Below are 26,492 nucleotides of genomic sequence, written 5' to 3'. Positions count from 1 at the left end.
TTTAAGGGTGTTGCACGAGCATTTTTTACGTGATTTTTCGAGCGGAACCGACGGTTACGATGATCTTGGTCATGACAGCCTTTTACATAACATCGAAAATTTTCTAAACTTTGAAGTGTAGTCTCGGACTGAAGAAACACCACCTAGGTCAAATTAACCGGAGGAAACCACTTTGTGGAAACGGAATGGTTTTCCCCTATCCGTCCATAAGGGAACCGTTTCCATAAACAATGTCAGCGCTTGTCACGAGAGTCATGAGTCTGAGAAAGTAATTGTGGGAATATACGGCCTCAGCTGAGGGAGTGGCCACTTGATCCACTCTAAAGGTTAAACGTGTGATCTTGCTCTGAGATGAGCTTATAGTGCGTGGAGCTACTCATTCTTCGAAAGTCCATTTGGAAGTAAATTCCAGTGAAATAAAATCCCCAAATGCAACACGATTACTTAGTTATATGATTGAACACAGATTGGTTAGTTGCAAAGTTTAGGTAGAATTCAGTGCTGGCGTTCAAACTGAGTTAATTTGAAACTTAGTGCGCTGAGCATTCAACACATCTCTGTGCCTATTTTTGAGATTTTTCTTTTGAATTTGTTTAGAATCTTACCGAAAGTTTAGGAATTTTTAGGCATTTTTTTTTGGAATTTTAGGACTTTTTAGGAATTTGTAGGAATCAAATTCTCAAAAATAGGTCCTATTCCTGTAGGTCTTGATCTAACGGTAATTTGACCTAGAGAGGAAATTTCGAACAAAATTCCGTAAAATGTGTCCTCTGTCGTCCCAACATGAAATTCGAAATGTTTATTGGGATGTGTTTGCCCTCTTAGTCTTAATTATGTGGGCAAATTGAACTATCAAAAGCGTCAACGCGTACATGTATTGGTGTAAAATCCACATCTTATCCTACGAAGTACCAGTCTGGGTATAATTGGTCTAAGGTCTTGATTTACCACAAGGTAAAAAACATTTTCACATCTTGGCCTCGACAGCCTGGTATACGATCAAAACTGAAGGTTTAGGAGAATTTACCTTTACTTTCAGGACTATCCGATGTGACTAGGTTGGTCGATGTCAGCAAACTGTTATTGTTGAAATTAACCGGAGTGGAACTCTCATTAAAATCCATATTGATGTCTATCAGCTGCCCGGTGATCATCTCTTGCGTCTTATTATCAACAGCACTAAATTTCTTTGAATCTCTGCAGAAGGTTACACTCATCAGTCAAAACAATACGCAGAGCATTTTGCCACTGACTCCGTTCGCATACTCACAATTCATTATCTAAACTGTGGTCGGTGTGACCGTTTCCGTTGGATATTGCACTTTTAATAATTAAATTGTCATCGTTCGTCGCGTCCACCTCTGACTTGCCATTTGTCTTAGCATTCTGCGCATTAAACTCTTGAATGTTTAGCGTTGGATGTGGCGGCTGATGTTCAATTAAATTACTAAAGCTGTTCATCAAAGCGTTCTCTTTGTTCGTAACCGACATCTCATACGTGGCCATGTTCACATTGTTCTGGTTGGTAAAATTGTGTTCATCGGTGCCAGTCTTAACTAAATCACTATTCGATGGACTCGTTTGATCAGCATTGTTGCTGCCGTCCTGAAATTACAAACGTCAAACATTGGAGAACACGTTGAAAGCAATGATGAAGATCCTCACCTTATTTGGAGTGTTTGTCGCGTTGCCGCCCTTTCGCGTTCTCGACATAATTGCTTCGACGCGCTTACGACGCTCTTCTCGTTCCTTTTCCTCTTTTCGCAGCTTTTCGGCCGTCTCAATCTTCAGCTTTTCTGCCTCCTCACGAGCTTTCCGTTCGAGTTCTTCTCGTTCGATTCGAGCATGTTCCTCCAACTCTTTCCGTTTTCGTTCTTCTTCTTCCTTCAGTTTTGCTTCCTACAACAATCGGATCCAAATCGGTGAAACGAAAGTGATAGGACGCAACCACACTTACCTCAATAGCTTGCAACAGACGCAATTCCTCGGCCTTTTTCTGCTCTTCCACCAATCGTAATGTTTCCTCTTCTAGTCGTCTTTGGTTCTCCTCTTCTTCGGCGATGCGCTGTTGTTCGGCCAATTCTTCGGCTTCCTTCCGCTGGCGCTCTAATTCTGCAAGCTTTTCGGCTTCTTCGCGGGCAAGACGACGCCGTTCGGCTAGTGCAGCCTTTGCTTCTTCTTCCGTGACGATACGCTTCATCATTGAGGCTGTGTAATAAATCGAAAGAAAAAAAACAGATTGTCAAATTGCGTTGCACGGCCAGCACTGAGTGAACTCACCTGTCATTTCATTTTCTTGCTGTTGTGGTAATAAAATCTCATTTGTATTTACACGCTCTTGGCTATTTGCAGCGCTCAGATCATTATTTGTAGTTTCTAGGGTTAGTTGGTCCATGGCTGGAACCATTTCTGATTCAATTGTCTGTTCGGTGATTTGGGCAACGACAACTGGCTGTGCCGTTGACGTATCACTACCGATAATCGAAATTGCTTCGTTCTGAATCTTTTTTGTTGGAATTTCTGTTGTTTGTACAATCGGCACCGATTCGGTGGTAACATTTGCTGCTACCTCCAATGGTTTACTGGATTGTACGGGAGTTGTAGCTCTTGGAGTCGAGGCCTGGAATAAAAAATTAATTTCTTTAATTCTGCAATGAGGTGTGAACGAGTCAGCCAATCGTAATCAATGGTTGAATTGACCGTATCTAAAATCCCGGAGATAATTCGAATCTTTCGAAATCGACCTCCCGATTATAATCGAAAATATGTAAACACCGACACATACCTTCTTACTGGAAGGGGGTATTCGCTTTTCGTTTCGTTTCGACGTATCTGTCGATCGAGCTGTTGTCGATGTACTCGATGATGCTGTCATTGATGATGACGATGGCGGCGTTGCGGCTGTCGATCGTCTTGGTGTACTCAACACTTTCGGTAATGGTGGTCTGTCTTTCTTATGTTTGCTAACATCGGCTGTAAACAGAATAACGTTTTTGGTTTAACATGTTCCTGAAACTTCAATCTCCCATGCCCGACTTACATTCAACGGAGATGTCAGCTATACAACTGGCTGTCATGCCAGTACTAGCGATACTGGCTGGTCTCGGTTTGCGAGCTGAATTGACCGAACGTCGATAAATGACACCCGATGCAGTCGTTGACGTTGACATAGCACTGCCTGGACGTGATGCACTGCCAGGAGTTGCATCACCCGATCGAGAACCTTCGAGTGGGTTAGAAATTGTTTTTTTAAATCAATTTTTCTGTCAAAATTGGCTTGTTTCGAAGCTGCGTTTCATATTACAAAAGCAAATTAGTTTGTCTGAGCTATTTCTAGGCTAAATGCTGAAAATTTTGGTAAGAAATTAAATGGGGAATTGGGTTGAGGATCAAAGATTATCAAATTGTATTACATAAATTAGTTGGAATGTTCCATGGACGTTGACTTTTACATGCATTTAAAAGTGACAAAGAAACAATAGAAATCTGGTGCTGTCAACACTTGCATCTGAGTCCTTCATAAGACCACAAATACCATATGGCATTGGCCGAACGACGGACTGCTATGCTCGTTTACTCTTTGGAGTACCAAGGGTTAACGTCCATGTATCAAAATATTGTAAGCGACAAAAATTAAAGCAAAATTCAATCTAGCACCCATGGATCACGAAATGTGTAAACCGAAGGTTTAACCACTACCGAAAAAGTTGGTACAGGCTGATTGAATTTGGTAATAAAACGATATTTGTACTGGTAACAGGGCCTATTATTTGTAAAACTTAATTAAATTTCTCAAATTTCGTTAAGATCACAAACTTCTTCAAGTTTTATAAACTTCGTCAAGTTTAGTAAACTTCGTCTAGTTTAGTAAACTTCGTTAAGTTTCACAAAACTTCGTGAAGTATAACCAAACTTTGTTAAGTTTAACAAACTTCGTCAAGTTTCACACACTTCGACAAGTTTAACAGACTTCGTTAAGTTTAACAAACCTCGTCAAGTTTACAAAATTCGTTGAGTTTCAAAAATTTCGTTAAGTTTCACGAAATTTCGTTAAGTTTCACAAACTTAGCAAAATTTCGTTAAATTTCTTAAATTTTGGAAATTTTTATTAAATTTCGTTAAATGTTACCTATTTCGGTAATTTTCACAAATAATAGGCCCTTGTGTGTACCACAATTTTAGACAGACCTATCGGTCGAAAAGGTATTTGGTAAATAATAATTAGTATAGTGAAGTGTGCGATTAAAATAAAAAAATTTACAACAACGACAACAAATTTGAAAAATGCCTTTGCCAACAACGCGATCTCTGCAATAAAAACAAAATTATCGACCAAAATTGGAAAAAACCAGAAATTCTACAACTCTGGAGAGACTTCATAATATTGAATATCGATTTGAAAGCGATTAGAACAATACGCTGAAATGTAGGCAACACTTGAAAGTTTTGCAAGCTGATGGAAAATGGTTTTTTTTTCGGGAGCCGAGACTACAAAAACTTCCCGGTGCAGACTTTTCGTAAAATTTCCCGGTCGTAAAAAAACTGTTGGAAGGAAAGTAATTTCGAAAGATGAGAAAAATTTCCCGCACGTTTCCCATCAGCGATTTTTCAAGCGTCATTACCATCTTTGATGTGTAGTTTCTGATGAAAATATTCGTGGTAAATTTAAGCTGATCATAAAGATTAACGCAAGCAGTGTCTCATTCAGCGCAACGCTTATTTTTATCGTCGATGTCTATAGCAGAGGACTACAGCAATCTTAGCTAAGTTACCCAATCACCATTCCTTTTCCTTAAAACTTAAAACAAATAAAAGAAAAGCAAAATAATTTCAATAAATCAAATTAGTAATAAACGAGAGTCTCATCAGTTCAGCCATTCGTGTAACTGAAGTCCATTGGTACAATAAGAGCGCAATAATTGGGTTGATCTTGGAAACAAACATTGTCGCGGTGGATTTGAAATTGACAAAGTTATTTGAATGGAATTTCTTGCAGAGAAGAAGTGTGGACTGATTTCTTGAGATTATTGAAAGTAATGTTGATTTTCTTATTTCAGCCATTCAAACTTTTCTGATTAAAACAGTTAGGATATGAGACGACAATAGCCTTTAAAATCTGGTATGGGGCGATTGTTCGACCTAGACTTTAAATAGAAATTCCATTGGCATAATGAGCCTAATGTACTTGCCATTTAGTTTCGTTCAAAAGAAAATGTTTTTCCACGAAATGTTAGCACTTGATCAGGCTATCAAGGGAAAACTAAATTTTCCCTCGCTTTTCGCTTTTCCCACTGGGATTTTCCATTTTTACAAAAAACAATTTTGATTAAACGTTTTCCATGCCCATTCATTTGAGATAAAGAAAAAAATTAAAAAAATCTAAAGTGACTGGGCTATGAGTCAAATATCAGACGGAAACCTCGTTTTACTGAACTAGTCTGAACAGGTAAACTAAATTTTCCATTACTAACAGATTGGAATTCAGGTCAGCTCAGACCTGATCACTATAATCAGGTTTCACGTAAAGTCAGATCAGGTCAAAGTTTATTGAATCGAGTCAACCATTTCCGGACTAAATAAATAGGAAAATTTTTTGCATTAAGAAGGCTGTATATACCACCGATAAATGAGAGAGCACCAGTACAATATATACACCATGATGTTATCCAATGTTATCTACAGTTCGTTTTACGTCTTTTGTTTTGTGTGATTTCGAAAGTTAAATAGATGACCAGGAAAACAAAATGATTTGGGTTAGCTTGTCTCATTGAAGAAAACCAAAATCTAGAAACGAAAACTTATTGAAAGCAAAATGAACACACCTGCTGCCGAAACATTGGCGCCAGCATCATTCATTTGTTGTGTCTTATCAAATTTAGCATTTCTGGTTGGGTGCGATTTAATAACATGAAGCTGAGACATACTGTTCGATGTATTCGTTTTACGCAACGGTCGACTGCTAGCTCTCTTTGCACCGCCGGTCGTGCTATTATTATTGCCAGCTAAGTGTGTCAAACTGCGCGACATGCTATGCGTGTTGTTCTTGTTAGATTGTGAAAATGTAATGGACGTAACCGAATTGGTCATCGAATTCGATTCGCTTTGTCGTTGACGTTCGATAACAGCACGAATGTGTTCACCATTACGTCGGGTCGGCTGAGCTAACTGGTCCAGACGAGTCATTGACACAGCACGTCCTTTTTTGTTTGATTGATTTTGTAGAGTGGATGAGGTAGTTTCGTATAGTTTTTCACGTTTAAAATTTCAATTTAAATTTTGGAATTGTAAGCGACGCACGCAGAGCGAAATCCGGATGTCAATTTGTTTGAATTTTTTTCCCATTGGCGGTAACGATGAAAAAACAAGATTAGATCGCAAGTGACTTTCATCTTCATTACGTTCGTTATCAAAGCGAAGCGAGAGTCGCAATTTGCTCGAGTTGGAATTTCCTATTTCTACCCGAGGTGAGCGCTTCAATATGTCTCATCATTTTTAAAGCCAAAACAAAGTGGCAGTCGCAAAGAGAGAAAAAATCTTCCGTTCCCCCAGGGGAACAAGAGATGAGAACATAGAAATTTTCTCACCTGAACTGTTATCGAAGAGAGCGCGAACAAAACGTCATTTGAGTGGAGAAAATAAGGTCAGCGTAATGAGGGCCACAATTCACACGAGAAAATGCAATTTCCAACTTTCCAACACAATGTTTTTAACCACAATGGCTTCCGAAGTTTCAGCGGAGGGGAGAAAATCGTTGTTTTCTCGCCAGCGTTGTGAAACAGAATTTTTCGAAAACATAAAAAGTTGTGGTGTTGGCGAGAACTTTTAGTGCAAAATCACAAGGTCGCAAAATGAGGAACTATTTCAACGAATACTGCTGCGTCAGAACGAGTTTTGAACTTGAAGATGACAAGCCATAGTAGTTAATACTCCGACGAAACAGAACAAATGACTGTTAGAGCCACATAGCATGACCGTGTGTCACATTGAACGGAAGGACATTTTGTTTTGTCTCGGATGCAGTAGCAGGGTGTTTTCCTACTTCCAGTAAAAATTCAAAATGTACTTTTTCGTTGATTTTTGTTACGTTGAGTTACCGATATTGTTTCAAAAATTCATTTAGCTCTGCGGGCATCTCTTAAACAAATATAAATATAAAAAAAGACAAAAAAAATCATAAAATAAAAAAGCAGCGCAACGTTCATTGAAAGCAAACAAAAAAATAATTTAAAAAAAAAAATATAAAAAAAAACTCGTCAAAGCTCCCGCGCTCATTTTACTCAAAATGTGCCTGTGCTGGAGGTTGCGTATTCTCGCATTGTTTCATATTTTGTTTATCGAGTTTTGTTTCTTGTTTTTACCTGGTGTTCGTGGGGTGTGGTAAAGGGACGATTTTGAACCAAAACTTGGATCTCTTGGACTCGGAACGGTAGGCATTAGATCGGTCTTTCGTCTGTGTACACTTCGATAGGACAATGGTGACGAATCCGTCGAGTCATCTAAAAATTGTTTCCGTAATTTTTCAGTCGAAAAAAAAATTAAATTAAAAAAAAATAAAAAAATGAAGAAAAACGTTCCGCATACAGTTCATCAGCACAATTTGTAGCGCAGTGTTAAGCTAACTGATTTTAAATGTTAAAGCTGAGCAAAGATATAGAGTAATAAAGTTGGTCAACGGTATGAGACCTATGTCGTACTGTTATTGGTAACTCCATTTACCGAATTTACTGACATTTACCACCCAAAAAAAATCAGAAATTTACCGATTTTACCGAAAAATGCCACGGTAAATTTTTGGTAAACTTCAGTAATTTTCGATAATCTTTGGTAAATTTCAGTAAATTCGGTCAAAAAATTCACCAATAATAGGCCTTGTGATGTTACACTACCTAAGCCAACCATTTTTGTATTCTCGCTCTGTTGACTTTGAAGACTTGAGCGCCAGACAGACGGTTAACAATTATTTTTTTTGTAAATTTCGTTCTTTATTTGGCAACATCAATTCGGTTTTTGTACAACGTCGGTTGAATGATCCGACATATGACGTAGATCTCAAACCGTACCCTCATGTGAAGCTAATTTGGCCAAGTATTGGTAAATTTATTCAACGAATTTACCGACAATTTACCGAAAATTTGTTAACTTTCTGTAAATTTACGGTAAATTTCCATAAACTTCAGTAAGCAAATTTACCAATAATAGGTCTTGGAGGGTGTTATGCATGTAAGCTATCGATCTGTTGCATTGTCCATTGTCATTTGTTTCAAAGTTAGTTCTTCGTCGTCATTCTCGTCGGTTAAAATTTCAGTTAAATTAGACGAATTATCAATCATCCTAAGGCATTTTCCCTTAAAAACAGACTGGGCAGCATTAGCTATGGCTCCCTTAAAACATATATGCCATGATTAGGCTACTAACTCTTCCCCTTCCGTCACTGTCAGCCACTGATCTACGATACCCAATGAGCGTTTCAATAGCCCAGCCCGATGACATTCATCATCAATTAAACAAAAGAAGAAGAAAAAAATGTAAAAATTGCTAAAGCACGTGACATAAAGACTGAGACTACCCTATAAGTATCAGCCACTATGACGCTAACTGGAAAACCAACGAAAGAAATTGCAAAAATGAACCGAAAAAATGAAATTTGAAAAAGTAGAAATCGGATCCTAATATTTAACTAAAAAAGTGAACTGCTACCATCGTGATACTTGCCTATAGACTGTTATGATCAGAGCGAGAGAACCGAAGACTAGTTAATTATAACTTGTCTTGGGGTACTTGTCAAAATATTGCTTTCTCTTTCAACATGTTACGTTGAGAGCGAGAGGACCGAAGACCAGTCCATTATAAGTTGTATTGGGGTACCTGTCAAAATATTTCTTTCTATTTCATCAGAACAGTCTATTCATAAACAAAACATCAAAAACATACTGAACATCATACGAAAGAAATAGATGGTAAGCCCACGTGCATATCACTTCATCATAAGGCCCTATGGTTTGTAACGTAAGCTCAGTGCACACATATACAGTCAGTCGTGTAATGATTTTTTGACAGAAACTGCATGGACTATCTGTCATTATTTCACTACTAGCGAAAAAAAGTGACAGAAAGTCCATACACTTTCTGTCAAAATATCATTACACGACTGACTGTGTACTTAGCGATATGCCGCACTGTTTTCATCGAAGAGGAATAGTTATTTGTTAACCTAGGGTAGAAACGTTCGATAGCGTAGCGAAGGTCACAAATCATCCAAGAGATGCACTTTCCCACCGCAGACGAGACGATAGTTATTTTCTCACCTCAGCTGAAACTTCAGGAGCCTTTGTTGTTAAAACCGTTGTGTTCACCTAGGGTAAACAAATAACTATTGTTGGGGCATTTTGTCTTTGAGCGCTAGGTATAGTCCCCACGAGACTGAACTAATTTGGTTTCTCTACGGTGCAAGTTCACTGAGAAAAATGTTCGGCCTTAACTCGTTGGGACCGGCTTATCGTTTAAAAATCATACTACCAGATCAACCAGTCGGTCGTCCGTTATGCACGCAGACTATCGGTCTAGCAATGAATTTACCAATCGAAACTGAGATGGACTGAATGGATGCCGAAAATAAAAAATTAAAAAAATTCCAGCACAACAACATGCGAGTTAAAATACTAATATTTGAATGTGTGCACGTTCTTCACTGACGATTTACTCATAACAAGCAAAAAAAAAAATATTTTTTCTTCACAATACAACAGTTAATAGACCTCTCACCCTTTTTACACATTTTCCTATCGCCGTCATTCGGTGGATCGTCGATATTTATTTCCGATCCGGCTAAAGCGAGAGAAAATCGCTTCGGGCGCGTTTCGAGTCGGGAATTATTCGTCTGACCCCAGTTGAATATACCGTACATTGATGTGGACATTTGTTGTTGTTGGCCTGAGTAATTAATATTATGATTTTCGTTTTCGTTTTGTGTTGTGTTGTTTGTTCGGTTACGTCATCAACGTTCAATTGAAAATTTGTAATCATTTTGATGTGTCATGTTGTCTGATTTGTATATGTGTAACGTGTATAGAGTGTTTTAGTGAGAGAGATGGCGAAATGGCAACCTATTGTTCCATCTCGGGGTCTGCTGTCAGATTCTATTGTATTACCGATGACAGCAGACCCCGATTTTCCCAATGAAAGTCTAGAACAGATATGGTCGATCGGCGAATTCGTCTTAAACGCACTCACATTTTATGTCAAAATAATATGAAAATGAGTGCGTTTAAGAACGAAAATCAAATTTTTATGTCCTCCGGGCGGACAATAGACCATACCTGTTTTACACTTTCATTGGATTTTCCATCTCGCTCTACTTAAACACCGTATCGTGTCTACTAGTTTTATGGAACCAACAATGAAATGCACTGTAGAGTAAGACATGAGTTGCGAGTAAAGAGATGATGAATTGAAAATTCATCGGTGATGCGTAAGATATGGGAATAAGATTTCCATGCCACGACACGTTCTCTGGAACGGTGGTATTTATGAGAATTTCTGCTTTAGAAAATTTTCAAAGAATTTTCCAGAAATTGTTCACGCTCTGGACGAAGAGAGAAATGAAAGCAAGTAAAAAACCAAATCTTAAAGCAATGCCGTTGCGCCCTCAATTCATCATTTTTCGTCAAAATTGTGCTGTGGCACCGATGCTGTTGCAATGAACCGTTGAATTTCAATGACCTTCACAAACTTTAAATGCTTTTGATTTCCCTGGGGTCGATAGTGGCTTATTACATCACCGGGGAAAGCAAGAGAATTTATTTGGGAAATCACAGAATGTACCATCGGTAACATGGATCAAAACACACAAGGTGTGTACGTATACCGAATGAGCAGCACGAGGAAAGTACTCACCGCATAATAGGCGAGAGTGTGTTGGTGCACATACAGCGGAAGTGACTTTTACATCACTGGTAATGTGAGGAAAATATTTTCCCTCATCCAATACACTCTCGCAGTTGGCAGTAAAATTCATTGCAAAACTCGGGATAAAAAGATGAAAAGTCAAGTTTTCGTTTGATTGTTGACCTCAGCTTCGCCTCGGATCAAACTACACAACGAAAAATCGACTTTCCATCTTTTTATCCCTTGTCATGTAAATAACTATTGTGTTTCCCGGCGTATGAATCAGACTCTGCACCTTTGAACAACAAATTCGAGCTCATCATCCCAGTCTTCCATTCATTGCATGCCAAATGTCAGAAATGGGGTGATTTCCTTAATTGTTCTAGAAGAGCTTTCGTGAGCATTCGCATATGACCTCTATGACTTAGAGTGACTTAAGGATATGTAGGCACAGTTCAAAATGACGATAAACAGAGCCGTGAACGTTGGACTGTTTAAAGTCTGTGGAAGTAAACTTCAATTCTCGCGTTCCCTGCCATTTGAAAAATTGTCCCTCTAGACTCTAAAGCAGTGTCAGATAGTTCTGTTGCACTTTTCTTACTTATTGAGACAGTTCTCGAACTGTTTTTTTAATCGAATTTCGTCGACACCTGGTTCACTGTCCGTTCTAGACCACACATGACACGAATTCGGGGACAATAAAACAAAGATCAAAAATTTCTAATTTTGTTCGAACACTCAACCATGTGGGGGGTGGTGACTCACACTCAAAAAAACAAAATCGGGTGTTCAAAAATGAAGTAACAAAAAAACGCACACGACCTAAGTGAATTGTGTTCTAAAATGTGAAAATGGAAACCAAAAAACGAAATTTCTTCCCCCAAACACTTACCATCAACTTGACGATCTAAGCCGCCAGCCGATGTGGCTCGTTTCTTGGGACCATCACTCAGTTCCCGTTCTGAACTTCGTCGAGACAGCGGTGCACCGCTAAATGTAACATTCGAAATGGAAGTGGATCTTAAATTGGAACGACAAACGAACACCGATTGAATTTAGGATCACAAAATAGCCAAAGAAATTGTGAATCTACCTGCGATGTCCCCAATATTGACTCGGGGATACTGTTCCGGAATCGAGAGGTTCTAGCAGCCGTGGTGTTGATGAGCCGAATGCGAATGCAATCGAACCACGTTCGTGGCGCTTCTTGGTTTCCAGACGCATGTCTCTTTCCTACAACGACGACCGAAAGTTGTAAATTTTCACTTGCACAGCCCTCTTCTGTTCCAGATCTCTTACCTGATTTTTACGAAGAATGTATTCACGTCTCTCTCGCTCAGCGTCCATTATTGCCTTCTTCCGTTCGTCTACCTAAAATAATTCAACAAAAACGAACCATTTTTAACCACAACGACTCGCAGATGTTTCGCCGAGACCAACCTGTTGCTTTCGATCCAATTCCTTGTGTCGTAACTCTTCCATTCGGCGTTTTCGTTCGTCTTCCTTCTGTTCACGATACTTTTGAGCTGCTATTGCTTGATTCTTTAGCTCTTCTAGTTTCCGTTGACGTTCTTCATTTTGTCTGTCTTTAACGATGCGAAGTCTGTCCTCCCGTTCTTTCGCTAAAAATGGAAATTTTTGTTTTAGACAAAACGCAATCGTTACTCGTCGGTAGCGCTGCCCAATGTCCCATTCGATTTAACTAGTTCTGATCAAAAATGCGCTTGGGCAGCAGTTCAACTAAAAAATACTCTGGATGCGCTTATTGTTCTTGCATTGTTACTGTTAAATCAAACCAATTTTAATGTAATGGTTAAGACGGCAACAACACTCTTGGTTAGACTTTTCATGCGCTAAAACTATACACAGAATGCCCACGAGTATATCAGCTAGGGTTTCCTTTGGGGAATTTGATAGTGAACAATTCGGAATAATTCGGAAACAATTCAGAACGGTTTTCGGAGTTTTCTCCGAATTATTCGGAATATTTCAGAAATAAAATTCTCTAAAATACCGCCTGTACCAGCCGCTCAAAAAGCGACAGTCTGGAACCTATGGTACTGCAGCACGATTGTTTGGGAATGCTAGAAAGGCCCGTTGAACACTTTGTCAAGGTCTAAGCTTCCAGAAACAAATGTGCCAGAACGAACCGTTTTTCCTCTTTTAGATTATTGTAACAAAATGACATTAGTTTCAAGCTGGTATTAGGTCGAACTGATATGCAGATACTTGAGTACACTCTCTAAACGCACAAAAATGATATTTAATGAAGAACCAACAACTTCCTATCTCATTTAGGGTGTGTCGAATTTCCAGTCATGATGAACGTTCTAGTCGATAAAGAAACAATGTTTTACCAATGCAATCAAGCAAAATACTTATTGTTTGTGTCCAGAGATTCCCGTTCTGGAATGTTTTCTTCGTATTCTTTGATGAAGACGGGCAGGATTTTCAATTTAATTTATTTTTATTTTTAAATTGCAACCAATGCACCAAACAAAGACATCTGGTAATGAGACTACGCAGAACACTAATCGCAATGACTGAATTACATCGGAAGCGGATTCGTACTGATGATTCGTCATCCGTCCAACTGCAGTAACTCTTACGAATACGTCCTTATTTGCTTACGATAATATTATTGACATGAAGATAAAAGTTTGCTTCTGATTCACTGCGAGTGCAGATTGAATTTGTCACAAGGATTTCTTTTTTAGACCCGTATGGAAGTACTGGGGTCTTATAGGTTTACGCAAACGTTTGTAACACGTCGAATTGGACTCCCTGAGTAAGGGGAAATCTATTGTGGTTGTCCAGAGATGCCGAATCCGCGAAAAAAACCATGTCCGTCTGTCTGCACGATAACTTGAGTAAAACGCATCTGATTTTGAAAATTCTTTTTTTTCCCGTTTGGTAATGTCAAAAGACAGGCAAAGTTCGAAGATGAGTGATTTTGGATCGACCCCTCCCGAGCTGGACCCCAATAAGTGCTTTACGGTTTTTCGACGATATCTCCGGACATTCAAACGTTACACTTGTAACTGATACGTCAAATAAAAGGTTTTTACAATACCGATCGACAAAAAAAAAGTTTTTGGAAATCGGATGACCGACTCGTGAGTTAGACCCCTTGGTGTGAAACAGGCACAGGGCGGCAAGCAGTTTTTGCTTGTAGGTCGGCCAAATTTGAACATATTTCGTCTGTTTTAGCTTTATTAGATAGGTATTGACCGTACCAATCAGGGAAAAAAAAGTTTATGAAATTATGTTCTCCGGAGCGTGAGCTAGGTCTCTTGAAGTGAGCTCTTATCTGGCTACTCGGCCGTACAGTGAACGTGGAGTATTTTGTCAATATCTCGAGTAAATTTTGACCGAATTTCATGATTTTTTTTGTTTGAAAGGTATTAACGAATGTAAAGCGTCGGTAAAATTTCCGGTCTCCTAACAAAATGGCTGCCGGTGGCCATATTGGATTTTATTAAAAGTGATATATCTTGGGAAAAATGGTACTCAGAGAGTTTCTGTTAACAGAGAAGTAATTGGTTATGTGTGGGGGATGTTTCAGGCATTCCATTTATGGACATCTATTTTCAACTATATTCACATATATTGAGCTATACACAGGCATATAGAGCTATATAATAGCAAATTCATCTGTGAAATGTTTATTTATAGTAAAATATAGGTAAATATAGCGGTATTTAGCTGTTTAAATAGGAATTTATGAAAGTTGACTTCGTGAGGGGCTGTCTTTGTTGCCTCTGGCAATTTATTTGTATATGATAGCAAGGCAAAGAGTGGATAAGTGATTTTAAAGGGCGAATAGCTTTTCAGTAGAGAAGAGAATGAAGTAAGAGAAATAAAGAGTTTCACATTAAAGGCTTTTGATACGAATAGGTGTTTCGTACGGGTCGGCGTTAGCTGTGTGTTTCAAAAACTTATTGATGGATTATCAATCCGGGAATGATTGTTCGGGAAAATCCCTACAGAACAGTTTAATGGTCACTGGTTACCAGGAATCGCAAACACGTTTTATTCGTCAAGCGACAACTGATAACGAATCTCACAACTAACTGGACGTCAAAAGCGTATGTGTAGTGGACGAAAATCCAATTCATTGATCCAATAATAATTTGAACGACGTTGTGTGGGTAATCAATGCATGGGATGTACTCCACATCCTCAATCTATCGACAATTCATCGCCTAGTGGCCTCCATTTCTACTGACTCTCTAGCAGCACATAGTATCTCTAGTGTCTATACCAACAACTGTTTCCTGTTTTACTATTTTTCCAGACCCGAGTACTCCCTCCGGATGGTCGTACAGCAAATATTTCGACGGATTAAAATGATAGAAAAGATATTTTTACCACATCTCTTCGCTCTGTTAACCTTTTATAGACGGTAAGAGTCCATTACAGAATCCAGGGCTAGAGACGCTTCTCTGTCCCCAAGACATGACTATCCGTTTATAAAAGATTCACAGTTTGTTCTAGTAAACACTTCATGCGTTAATGTTTCACGATCCATATTCAATGTCTTAATATCTTGATGCTGTTCGGTTAGCGAGATTATTGCACACCATAAAATATTTCACTTGTAATTATATCAGTTTTACTGTGTGTAATTATATACCTTCGTCGTTAATCGATTCATCGCCGACTTGTGCGAACCAGTGAATTGTTGATAATTCTATTAATGCTCAAATTGAGTGAAAGAAAATTAAAATAAAAAAATAAATAAATAAATTCGATGGATGGGTTCTTATCAGCCAGTGGAATGACCAAGCGATATTACATTTTGTCATTTTTAAATGTTCGTGATTGCGTAATTATACGAGTTCCGTTTCCGCGAATTTTCAAATTAAATTTGACATTTTTGCGATATAGAGAGCACTTTACGGAATGAAATACACTTAAAACAACAAATTAATGCCAAATTAATGGGTAATAAGTCATGTTCAGTCAAAAGAACAGCGTTTCGCAACTGTGTTTTAGCTTTGAAGAGCTTTCGAAAAACTTTGAGGTTAATTTGGATGTCATCCATTAGTCATATACGAAATAAGGTCCAAGTTCTCCAAAGGTCTCCAAAACTAACTGTACCTCAACAGTTAAACAGTCAAACTAACTGTATTCGCCACAACAACACCAATTGCCAAATTTTTCTGTTATGGCACCTCTAAATTTCATTCGTAAGATCAGATGAGCCTGTCAATTTCGCATAGGCAAAATTGAAACTTTTCAATTTTGGCAACGTATCTCTCCAGTGACTTTCCAATAAAACAACTCTTTACATAATGAATTTGATGCATTTATGAAAAATTGACAGTTCATCGGACTTTACAGGTTAGTACACAGTTGAAGCAAATTAGTTGCAAAATGGACCTATACAAAAGATTGACAAATATTTTGCTAGCTCGATGTAAGGTGGCCTCAGAGTCAACCGTGTTTCCTACGTTCTGTCTGTATATTCATTCCGTTTTGCCTCCGTGTACGTGACAGTTGTCATTTCAAACAATATGCCTTATTGTCTGAAATGTCAACTGTCATATACATGGAGGCAAAACGGAATGAAAATGGGCCACCTTCAGGCTTGATTTTCACTTACCAAAAAAGTATTTTTTCAATTTTTGCTTTGTTTACTTGACAGCTTGCTCTCTCACGGAGTACTTTTTGTTGAGTGGAAACCATACTTTACGCTTACAAAATATTTGACATTTGGCTCATACGTTTTCTGTCATGTTTTGGAATTTTTTTTTTCAGCGGTCGACTTTGCAAGTATTTTGGAAGCAACGGTCGAATGTTGTATTTGGTATTGTTGTGGCGAATAATTTCGCATACGTCGTTGTGTGTAGGCATAGTACTGCCGTAATTGGCATAAAAAAAACTTTTCCGAAAAATAAGACAAAAGATAAACTCTCGTCTTTTCTCCAACTTCTCTCATTTCTCCATTACGAATATATAGAGAAATAAGAGAGGTAAGAGAAATAAGAAATTTAGAAAAAGACGGTTATTTCGAGAGTTCATCACTGTAACTATTGACAGTTAAAGATTACCTCCGAACATTCAGCTGTGTATCATAAACACAACGGATTGAAATACTAATGGTAAGTGAACAATAACCTCAGTAATAAGATATCTTTTGACTGAGGAAAATGGTCGAGTCGCATTCACATGTGATTCATTCTAGCTTCAGCTAATTAAATAGTTCGACCAATTCATTCCGCAAAGTGCACTTCATTGTTATAATCAGTCCTGCAACTCATACACGATATAGTGAGAGAATTTCATACGTTTACTCTCACAAAATCTGGTATCTCTTTTGCCCTAAGTTTTTTATGCGTTGTCTGGCAGAAAACTTCGCAGATAAAATGTATTGTCGGACAACTTACGTTTTCTGATATCGTCCTGTTTTGTGGTTGATTCATTATCGGCTGAAAATGGACAAAACAAATTTCGTTAATGTTGTGATTTCGTTTTGTTTGCTCAATGGAAAGTCTATGCTAATTTTATTCGGCTGTAATTTGATTGCTTATCTTATCAGTTAAATGAAAGGAACACCGAAATTAACATAAATCAAACATTTGGCTTTTACCAAGGCAGCTTATTTTTATGGGCCAGAGATTATAGTGAATGTTGTAGTACGATTAGTCTTGGTTGAACCTTTCGTATACGGCATGCGCGTTGTGTTTAAAACTAAAAAATTGTTTACTTTTATGGTTTCTTAACTGACTCATTGAGAATGAGTAGATGATTTTCCTTGTATAGTCTCTAAGGTCCCTAAGGTCTTCATATCTAAGTGTTGGTGAACTTTTAACCTAATAAAACAATATCTGCCCCAAAATTACTCGTTTGTGCGAATTTCGGTAAATTTTTCAAATTTGGCTTCGTAAAATCTGTCAAAATTTCGTTAAAGAATCATAAAACTTACTGACATATTTCTGGCCAAGACATTCTTCAAATTTTTCATTTAGATTTTTCACCATGATTCATGGCTTCATTTTTGGTTAAATAAAGTAAAATGTAGATCTGGTTGTGGTCATGGTGAAAAATCGATTTAAATAATGTCTTGGCCAGAAATATGTCAGTACGTTTTATGATTCTTTCAAAGATTAGTTAGATTTCGATAAGTTTCATTAAATTTGTCAAAATTTCGCTTTTCACAGATTCGATAACCCCCTAGACACTTCGACAAAAACATATGAGAATAGCATGAATACTGTTAAACCTTTGTATTCGTTAAATTTGTCAATATTTTGTTAAATTTTATAAAATTTCGATAAGTTTTCATTAAATTTGTCAAAATTTCGCTAAATTTCGAAGATTCGTTAGATTTCGATAAGTTTCATTAAATTTGACAAAATTTCGTTAAATTTCAGAGATTCCTTAAATTTCGATAAGTTTTCATTAAATTTGTCAAAATTTCGCTTTTCACAGATTCGATAACTCCCTAGACACTTCGACAAAAACATATGATAATAGCATGAATACTGTCAAACCTTTGTATTCGTTAAATTTGTCAATATTTTGTTAAATTTCTAAAATTTCGATAAGTTTTTATTAAATTTGTCAGAATTTCGCTAAATTTCAAAGATTCGTTAAATTTCGATAAGTTTTTATTAAATTTGTCACAATTTCGCTAAATTTCAAAGATTCGTTAAATTTCGATAAGTTTCATTAAATTTGTCAAAATTTCGATAAATTTCAAAGATTCGTTAGATTTCGATAAGTTTCATTAAATTTGTCAAAATTTCGCTAAATTTCAAAGATTCGTTAAATTTCGATAAGTTTCATTAAATTTGTTTAAATTTCGCTTTTCACAGATTTCATAACCCCCTAGACACTTCGACAAAAACATGTGAGAATAGCATGAATACTGTCAAACCTTTGTATTCGTTAAATTTGTCAATATTTTGTTAAATTTCTAAAATTTCGATAAGTTTTTATTAAATTTGTCAGAATTTCGTTAAATTTCAAAGATTCGTTAGATTTCGAAAAGTTTCATTAAATTTGTCAAAATTTCGCTAAATTTCAAAGATTCGTTGAATTTCGATAAGTTTTTATTAAATTTGTCAAAATTTCGCTAAATTTCAAAGATTCGTTAGATTTAGATAAGTTTCATTAAATTTGTCAAAATTTCGCTAAATATCAAAGATTCCTTTAATTTCGATAAGTTCCATTAAATTTGTCAAAATTTCGCTTTTCACAGATTCGATAACTCCCTAGACACTTCGACAAAAACATATGATAATAGCATAAATACTGTCAAACCCTTGGATTCGTTAAATTTGTCAATATTTTGTTAAATTTCTAAAAGTTCGTTAAATTTCGTCAAATGTCTCGAATTCGATTTAATGAACAGATTTAAGAAGAAAGCCCTGATAAACATATGAACGGGGCACGAGTTTTCCACGTCATATGTAGTTGTTGAAGCACAACAAAATCTTCGATTACATTGCTAGTCAAATTAGAAAAAAACACTATTCATCATGGAAAGAACGCCACAATTTGATCTAACCATAAAACTATTGTCCGATCCAGATGACTCTATATCGTCTCAAGCAATGATCGAGTACAAAATGTTTGTGTAACCAAAATTCTTAGCTCATGTGTTATGTGTGTCGTTTTGCATCATCCCATCAGCAGTGTATGTTTAATTTGTCATATGATCGACATTTACAGCACATATACAGAGCAGAGAGTAGGTAGCAATGTACCATACGTACATATATACATAAATGAGTGTTGTATAAGCCGTCTATCCATCTACGGAATGTTTATTTTTCGTTTATACTTGCACAACAACAACAACAACTGAGAACCATACTGCATTAGACTACTGTTGACTTTGTTGTTTCGTTAATTTGATCAGAACTACCTTACACAATTAAAGCCGTGAAAATACGGTATTAAGGTCAGAGATACATTAAATTTTCATTTTATATTGCAAAAACGAAAAACAAAAAAAAACTTTTTTTTCAACAACAACAACAACAACAAAGAAGCACTGACATTAGAACGGCAGGTAATCTACCCTTGATGTACAGTTGGTAGGTGAAAAGTTTTTTTTTTGTTTTTAGCTGATAAGGCAAAATCAATAAATCGAGCGCAGCAATTAAACTCTGTGTGCTTAACAGCATTAAGCGAAGGTATTACTGCAGAATTATAACGAAAAGGGAATGGATATGAAAAGAGTTCCGTGGAATTGCACCTCTTGAGGATTACGTATTGTGCAATTATTCATCCTAACAAATGACGATTGAGTTTTAATGTTTCACTGGCAATAAATCAATCTCTGCTTTTACAAGTGTTGGTTCACAAACACACTGTCTTATAGGACCCATTCATATACAGCTTTTAATTCCTTCTGCTAAAAATAAAGAGAAGTCACACCAAATTCTGAACTGCTAAGCCTGGACCAAAAAAATTCGGAAATTTCAAAATCCGTAGACGTGTAAAACGGTGTCTGAAAGTTATATTCTTCGAACACTGTTCAAAATATCTCTGGACAAAATAACAAAAAAAAGTCCATACGAAACCCATCACTCATCATTCACTCACGACATTACGAAATTTATCATTTATATCCGTCTAAGCAATCAATGGAACAAAATTATAGGAACTATCGATTTACGGGAAACGGCAATCAAATTTCAGCCGAAATTTGCTTCAGCTGATTTCCAGCTGGATCACTAGTATACAAGGTGGTGCGGGAAAACAGGAAAAATGGCTTGCTTTCTCGCTAATATCTACTGTTCTGTGGCCACCTAACTTTCTAACGTATAAACGGTGTCGTTCACTGGAGGTGTTCCAAAACAGCGACGAACGTTTGAAGTCAAGGAACATTGTTTTTGTTTTGATTTGTTTTGCTTGTTTTTCACTAGTTTTTCAAGCATATCTCTGGATGTTTTTGCTTAAAAATGGTGTGTGATGTGTCAAATGAAAGGTATTGACGAGACGAAACACAAGCAGTAGCTATTGGCGAGACAGCAAACCAAACTGCAAATTTTTTTTTATTTTTTTTTTCTATTTTCCCGCACCTCCAAAATGATATGAGTTTCCATCATACAACTCTCTACTAGTCCTAACTTAGACACACATTGACACAGTACCATCTGTCTGTCAAATTACTTCGAACCGACGATTTTCAAGAGTTATAGCCATAACATCGCCTTGTTATTTCAAAGAATGTTATTCATTGACCCGGTACAAATCAATAAAAATGAATTCGGTTAGAAATTTGTATAATAATGTGGTTGCTACCCTAAACACATGCGATGGGAAAGATTCGTTCGGTCGTAATATGAACAAATCTTTACAAAAGCCACGAAACTAAAACACTCGTATGAGTCACAATAGATTTTACTTGTAAGATAATCGAAAATGCCATGCCTCGAAAATAGAGAATTTATTTCCGATAAATTGACTGTACAAAAACACCAAAAAAATGTGTGGCATTATTCGGGCAAAACGGAAAGATTTTATTTTTAGAAAAATGTGCTGAAAATTTGTCAAACAAAATGATGTGCCGTATGGTAAGGGACGGATAATCAAGTTCAATGATTCAATGTTCAGTGAGTTTTTGCTCATAATTAATAGACTCCTCAGACACATAGACATAATTGATTGTGTCGGTTGAAGATTAGATTTTCTAAAGACCTCTAAAGACCTAAAGGCCTCATAACTCATGACTGTACAGAGATGTGTCTCAAAAACTAGGGTATGTTTTACACAAAGGAGTAGTCAAATTAATGTCAAAATAGTGCCATGACTACCTAACAACTCATAAAAAACTTAGTGCAACATATGTAATACTCTCTCAAAATCGTTCATCTCTTTTGCATAAAGTTTTTTCATGCGTCGCAGGGCAGAATAGATTCCATCTTCATATTGGAGTGACATTGCGGAAAAGGTTTTCTCATCTGAAGCCTTAATTTCTGACCGGAATTTAAGCTAGTTCCAAGTTCCGAGTCTTAAATCCACGAAACTTTAGGAATTCAAATACTTCAGGAGATTCCACGCTTGGACCGTCATTCTCATATCTCTCGTGTAAATAAATCATTTCCATCAGCAAAAATGACGTCATTCACACAAACGTGTGAGGAAGTTCCGAGGAAATACATTTGTCGCACAATAGAAATCAGCTCCAGAGGCAACACCTTCAACGATGACGTCACAATATGAAATCATAACAACGCGGTTTTAGAACATCTCTAAATAAAACCCGTCGAATCTTGAACACTAGATCCCGAAACCAATTGAAAAATTCGGAAAAATCATGCCCTTTAGACTGATGCGGTAAAGGTCTGGCGGCGATATTAAAATCTAAATAGAAAACTCAATTCGCCGGACCAGTCAGATCAGAACGTATGAAACATTCGTCTGTGTAAATTTCCAAATGGTAATGACATTCAACAGTAACTCGAAACCACTCATCGAAAACGATTTATAATTCATACAACCGAATTGAATCATACACACCATCAAAACGTACGGTATTACTTAGAAAATGTTTGTATTAATTCCGAATAGATTACGAAAATGAATTGACAAATCAAATTGTTGTTGCAAGTAACAAACAGAAACAGAGGATTGGTATGTTGTCAGTGGGTTTCGAGAGTAGGTTTCAAGACACAAAACTGATCATTTTTATCGAAATTAGTGCGAATATTTAGCACTTAACGGGGATATCGATATAGCAACGACAAAAATGTCCGATGGGCTCTGACTGACGAGTTCTTATACACACTATACATCTATCGAAGTGCACGTTAAAAAGAATGAAGTAAAAGATTTTGCATCAGTTTGTTGACAATACTTAAGTATTAACAGGCAGAAGTGATAGATTCGGTAGAAAAGAGTGGTCAGTGACTTGGAACATAAAAATTGTCTGCAGAACGTATGGTGTAAAGTCGATGAAAGTAGATCTCTGTCACAGCATATTTGAGTTTTAAGCTCTCAACAGGTCAGCTAGAGATTTATCATTTCCTGTTGCAACACGTAAACACATACACATATTGAAAGTCACTGACCCTTGCTAGAAATCATACTACCTCAGTACTATTGCCAAGTTAATAGTAATCGAGTTCGTGTGACATGGCCTGAATTTAACCTGTTGCGAACCTTGGTCGCTCAGACCATCTGTTTAGATCGATTTGGTATTGTGGGTTTTTTCGTGGGATCAATTTTCAACGTAAAATTGTTATACCGGCGGGTAAAAGGTGAAACGATGATGCGTTTGCTTGTTGTAGCACAAAATACTTAACGAGGCAATTTTTTTGTGTTTGTCAATTGCTTTCGAGTTTCTATTTACATTGTGCAATTAGCACTTTTTTATGGTTTGTAACACAAAACAGTTATGACTCAAACAAAAAATATAAAAAAAAAATCCATTTTACAACTCTCAGCTCAAGAGCTCTAGATGTTTAACGTTTAATGAAATTTAAGTTCACAAATCGTTTTTCACGCAATCTCATTCGGATCAGTTTTACACGGATTGTAATCATCATCTTAAAAATGCACATCTAGTTGAATTAACGTTTTCGTACACACACCGTTTGGCGAACTATATAGAATGAGAGAAATTCTAAAAAACCACCGATAACTCTTTGTGTTAATTCGTTTTTTTTTAAGTGATTATGTCACTAACAAAACATTTCTAATTAATACACAAATTCGATAAGATAAGAACGAGGAAAATATTTATCAATGAGTTCTACAATGGGTGACAGTTCAACGGAGAGACAGTGAAAATTAGATCGAATAAAATTGGTGTCCATAGGCCATCCATAAAATGTAAATGAATCAATCATGACATCATTATTTGCACATCAGGTGCATGGTATTGTATGGTACATGTGTGTAAACCAGTAATTATAAAAAAACACACAAAAAACCATCACACTCCGATGTCACAAAACAGACAAATTTTAATTGGGTCCCATAATGTGTTCTGTTTCATTGGATTTTTTTTCTTTTCTTTTTGTCTTCGCACATCGTAAGCGATAAAAAAAGCTATTTTCAACCATATTCCCGATGAAAACAAAGACCGAATTGTTGCAATTGAATTGAAACATTAAATTGACTTCACAAAAATATATCGTATGGATTTCTGTGCTCGGTATTTAACGCATAGGAGATATGTATGTCTGTCAAGGTTGTGTAAAAACGAAAAACTTTACACGTCATTCGCGGCATTTTTCTATTATTCCACAATTACAGGCCCAATGTATTGTCGTTCGAATGAATATTTTGATTTAAGTTTTGTAATGCTCTTACCCGAATTCGTTCTTGTATTTAATAAATCCTCTCCCCCAAGGCTCGCCATATTATTTTCATCACTTTTCATCACTCTTTTTGTAGAAGTTTTTTTTAGTACTGTGGCTATGACGGAATCGTCAAAAACTGATGGATATTCAATCTCGACTGGCTCGACTACTCTGGTACGAATGCATAACACAGAGTGTTGTCTCTTTCATGTGCTAAAGGTACTAAAGACATATTGGTGGATGCGTTCGCTTTTTGCGTAACTTAGAAAGGGAACATGTTTGGAAACATTCGCAAATCAAAATCATTTTTGAGTGTGGACATAAAAGTTCTGAGAGACAACTCTGCATTGATCTTGAAGGCGGTGACACACAAATTGCGTCAGCGGTTACTAAGTTTATAAGAAAAAAGTAACAAAAACAAAGCTCCGAATTTTCCCAAAAAACATTTTTTTCAAGTTGTTTTCACACACAATCTGTACTGAGTGCGTTTATCAATTTTGGTTTCACCTGCCTTTGTGGCCGTCTTACTGTTCCTTTCCTTTCCTTTCCTTTCAGAACCTTGGTGGATACAACGAAGAATCATGCTCTGAAGTCCATTAATTATACTTTTAAATTGTTCGCAACTATCTGTCAAAACTAAAACTTTCTGACACGTATGGAAAGTGTCCAACTATAGGTTTGTTCCAATGCCATTTCGAAATGTCAAATTTCAACCACTGATGGCAACTTAACCTCAACTTTCAGGTCGACGAAAATTTTAACGAAAAACTTGCAAAGAAATTTGTTGACGTTTAGGTTATGTTTATCTCTGTGAATGAAATCGTCGTCGTTCGTGTTGTCAAAGTTCAGGTTTACAGTTAAATGGAACAAACCAATTGATAGGTTGACAAACCGTAAAGTGTATATGGTGGGGGCAGCTATTGCGCTCACCACTATACGTGCGGTATGCTAAACCGGAAAAAACACTCTAGCCGTTTCTTACAAATGAGTCAACTATGCTTCCCATGCTTACCGAATTTGATCACAACCACATTTCAAATATTGCACTTTTTCATGAATGCAGCCGTCTTCTACTCTCAAAACTCTAAGACTTTGCCGAGAAAACCAATATCCATCTGTCATATGTCATGAGATAATTCTAAAAACCTGATTGAAAACCCAATGTCCAACTTTTCGACATTTTCATGAATACAGCCGTCTTCTACTCTCAAAACTCTAAGACTTTGCCGAAGAAACCAATATTCCATCTGTCATATGTCATGAGATAATTCTAAAAACCTGATTGAAACACCAATGTCCAACTTTTCGACATTTTCATGAATACAGCCGTCTTCTACTCTCAAAACTCTAAGACTTTGCCGAAGAAACCAATATTCCATCTGTCATATGTCATGAGATAATTCAAAAACCTGATTGAAACACCAAGGTCCAACTTTTCGACATTTTCATGAATACAGCCGTCTTACTCTCAAAACTCTAAGACTTGCCGAAGAAACCAATATTCCATCTGTCATATTTCATGAGATAATTCTAAAAACCTAATTGAAACACCAATGTCCAACTTTTCGACATTTTCATGAATACAGCCGTCTTCTACTTCAAAACTCTAAGACTTTGCCGAAGAAACCAATATTCCATCTGTCATATGTCATGAGATAATTTATAGTGAATCACTTAGGGCCGAGTAACGCCCTTGAGCCTCCCAGCAAGCCCACGTTGCATCCTACCCAAAAACAATGTTCAGCAACTTTGTTCTACTCGTCAATACCTTTCATTTGATATATCACAAGCAGCTACTGCGTGCGTATTTCTGTAGATATCGTCAAAAGACTGAAAAACACCTATAAGGCCCTAGCCCTGGAAGGGCCGGCCCTACCATGCCCATTTTCGAACTTGACCTTACTTTTGTCCATACCAATCAGGGAAAAAAAAAATTTTTAAGATCGGACACTTTTTACTCAAGTTATAGGGGTCACGGACGGACGGACGGACGGACGGACGGACGGACGGACGGACGGACGGACGGACGGACGGACGGACGGACGGACGGACGGACATTTTTTTTATTGCGGATTCGTCATCTATGAACATAACCAAATGCTTTGCCCTTACTGTCTGCTTCCAATTCGACGTGTTACAAACGGCATATTAATCTTATAAGCCCCCAGTACTTCGTACGGGGCTAAAAATCAACGAGAATCTTTAAAGGATGTGAATTTTTGTAAGAAATTCGCTATTTTATCGACAACTGTGATGTGTCACCCGCGTATATGTATCTGGCATGACAGAATAAAACATTCTGCTAGAAACAAGGAAACCCAAACTACCGTTAGAATATGG

General features: G+C 37.0%; 1 protein-coding gene and 1 long non-coding RNA gene across 18 annotated transcripts in view; both read right to left on the bottom strand.

Annotated features, from left to right (window-relative positions):
- The window catches only part of LOC119074320 (ensconsin), a 29,655-nt gene extending 5,313 nt beyond the window's left edge, over nucleotides 1-24,342 (bottom strand). Inside the window, exons 1-17 of one of the 17 annotated variants that reach the window (XM_037180380.1) lie at nucleotides 24,163-24,333; nucleotides 17,277-17,318; nucleotides 15,521-15,577; nucleotides 12,321-12,506; nucleotides 12,184-12,251; nucleotides 11,978-12,117; nucleotides 11,777-11,904; nucleotides 9,763-9,930; nucleotides 7,359-7,496; nucleotides 5,823-6,197; nucleotides 3,041-3,223; nucleotides 2,786-2,973; nucleotides 2,281-2,620; nucleotides 1,958-2,208; nucleotides 1,666-1,899; nucleotides 1,271-1,605; nucleotides 1,028-1,197 (exon numbers count right to left, since the gene is read on the bottom strand). In XM_037180380.1, coding sequence (XP_037036275.1) covers nucleotides 1,028-1,197; nucleotides 1,271-1,605; nucleotides 1,666-1,899; nucleotides 1,958-2,208; nucleotides 2,281-2,620; nucleotides 2,786-2,973; nucleotides 3,041-3,223; nucleotides 5,823-6,197; nucleotides 7,359-7,496; nucleotides 9,763-9,930; nucleotides 11,777-11,904; nucleotides 11,978-12,117; nucleotides 12,184-12,251; nucleotides 12,321-12,506; nucleotides 15,521-15,577; nucleotides 17,277-17,318; nucleotides 24,163-24,232 — 3,073 coding nt within the window. In that variant the 5' untranslated portion in view covers nucleotides 24,233-24,333. Of the gene's footprint in view, nucleotides 1-1,027; nucleotides 1,198-1,270; nucleotides 1,606-1,665; nucleotides 1,900-1,957; nucleotides 2,209-2,280; nucleotides 2,621-2,785; nucleotides 2,974-3,040; nucleotides 3,224-5,822; nucleotides 6,198-7,358; nucleotides 7,497-9,762; nucleotides 9,931-11,776; nucleotides 11,905-11,977; nucleotides 12,118-12,183; nucleotides 12,256-12,320; nucleotides 12,507-15,520; nucleotides 15,578-17,276; nucleotides 17,319-24,162 lie in introns of all 17 variants that reach the window. The other 16 variants (XM_037180379.1, XM_037180383.1, XM_037180381.1 and 13 more) reach the window with 16 other exon arrangements.
- The window catches only part of LOC119074357, a 226,636-nt gene that overhangs the window by 55,873 nt on the left and 144,271 nt on the right, over nucleotides 1-26,492 (bottom strand). The gene's annotated exons all lie outside the window — the stretch shown is intronic.

Source organism: Bradysia coprophila, unplaced genomic scaffold (genome assembly GCF_014529535.1).
Source record: "Bradysia coprophila strain Holo2 unplaced genomic scaffold, BU_Bcop_v1 contig_151, whole genome shotgun sequence".
Taxonomy (NCBI): Eukaryota; Metazoa; Arthropoda; class Insecta; order Diptera; family Sciaridae; genus Bradysia; species Bradysia coprophila.
This window is presented reverse-complemented; position numbering and strand designations above follow the sequence as displayed.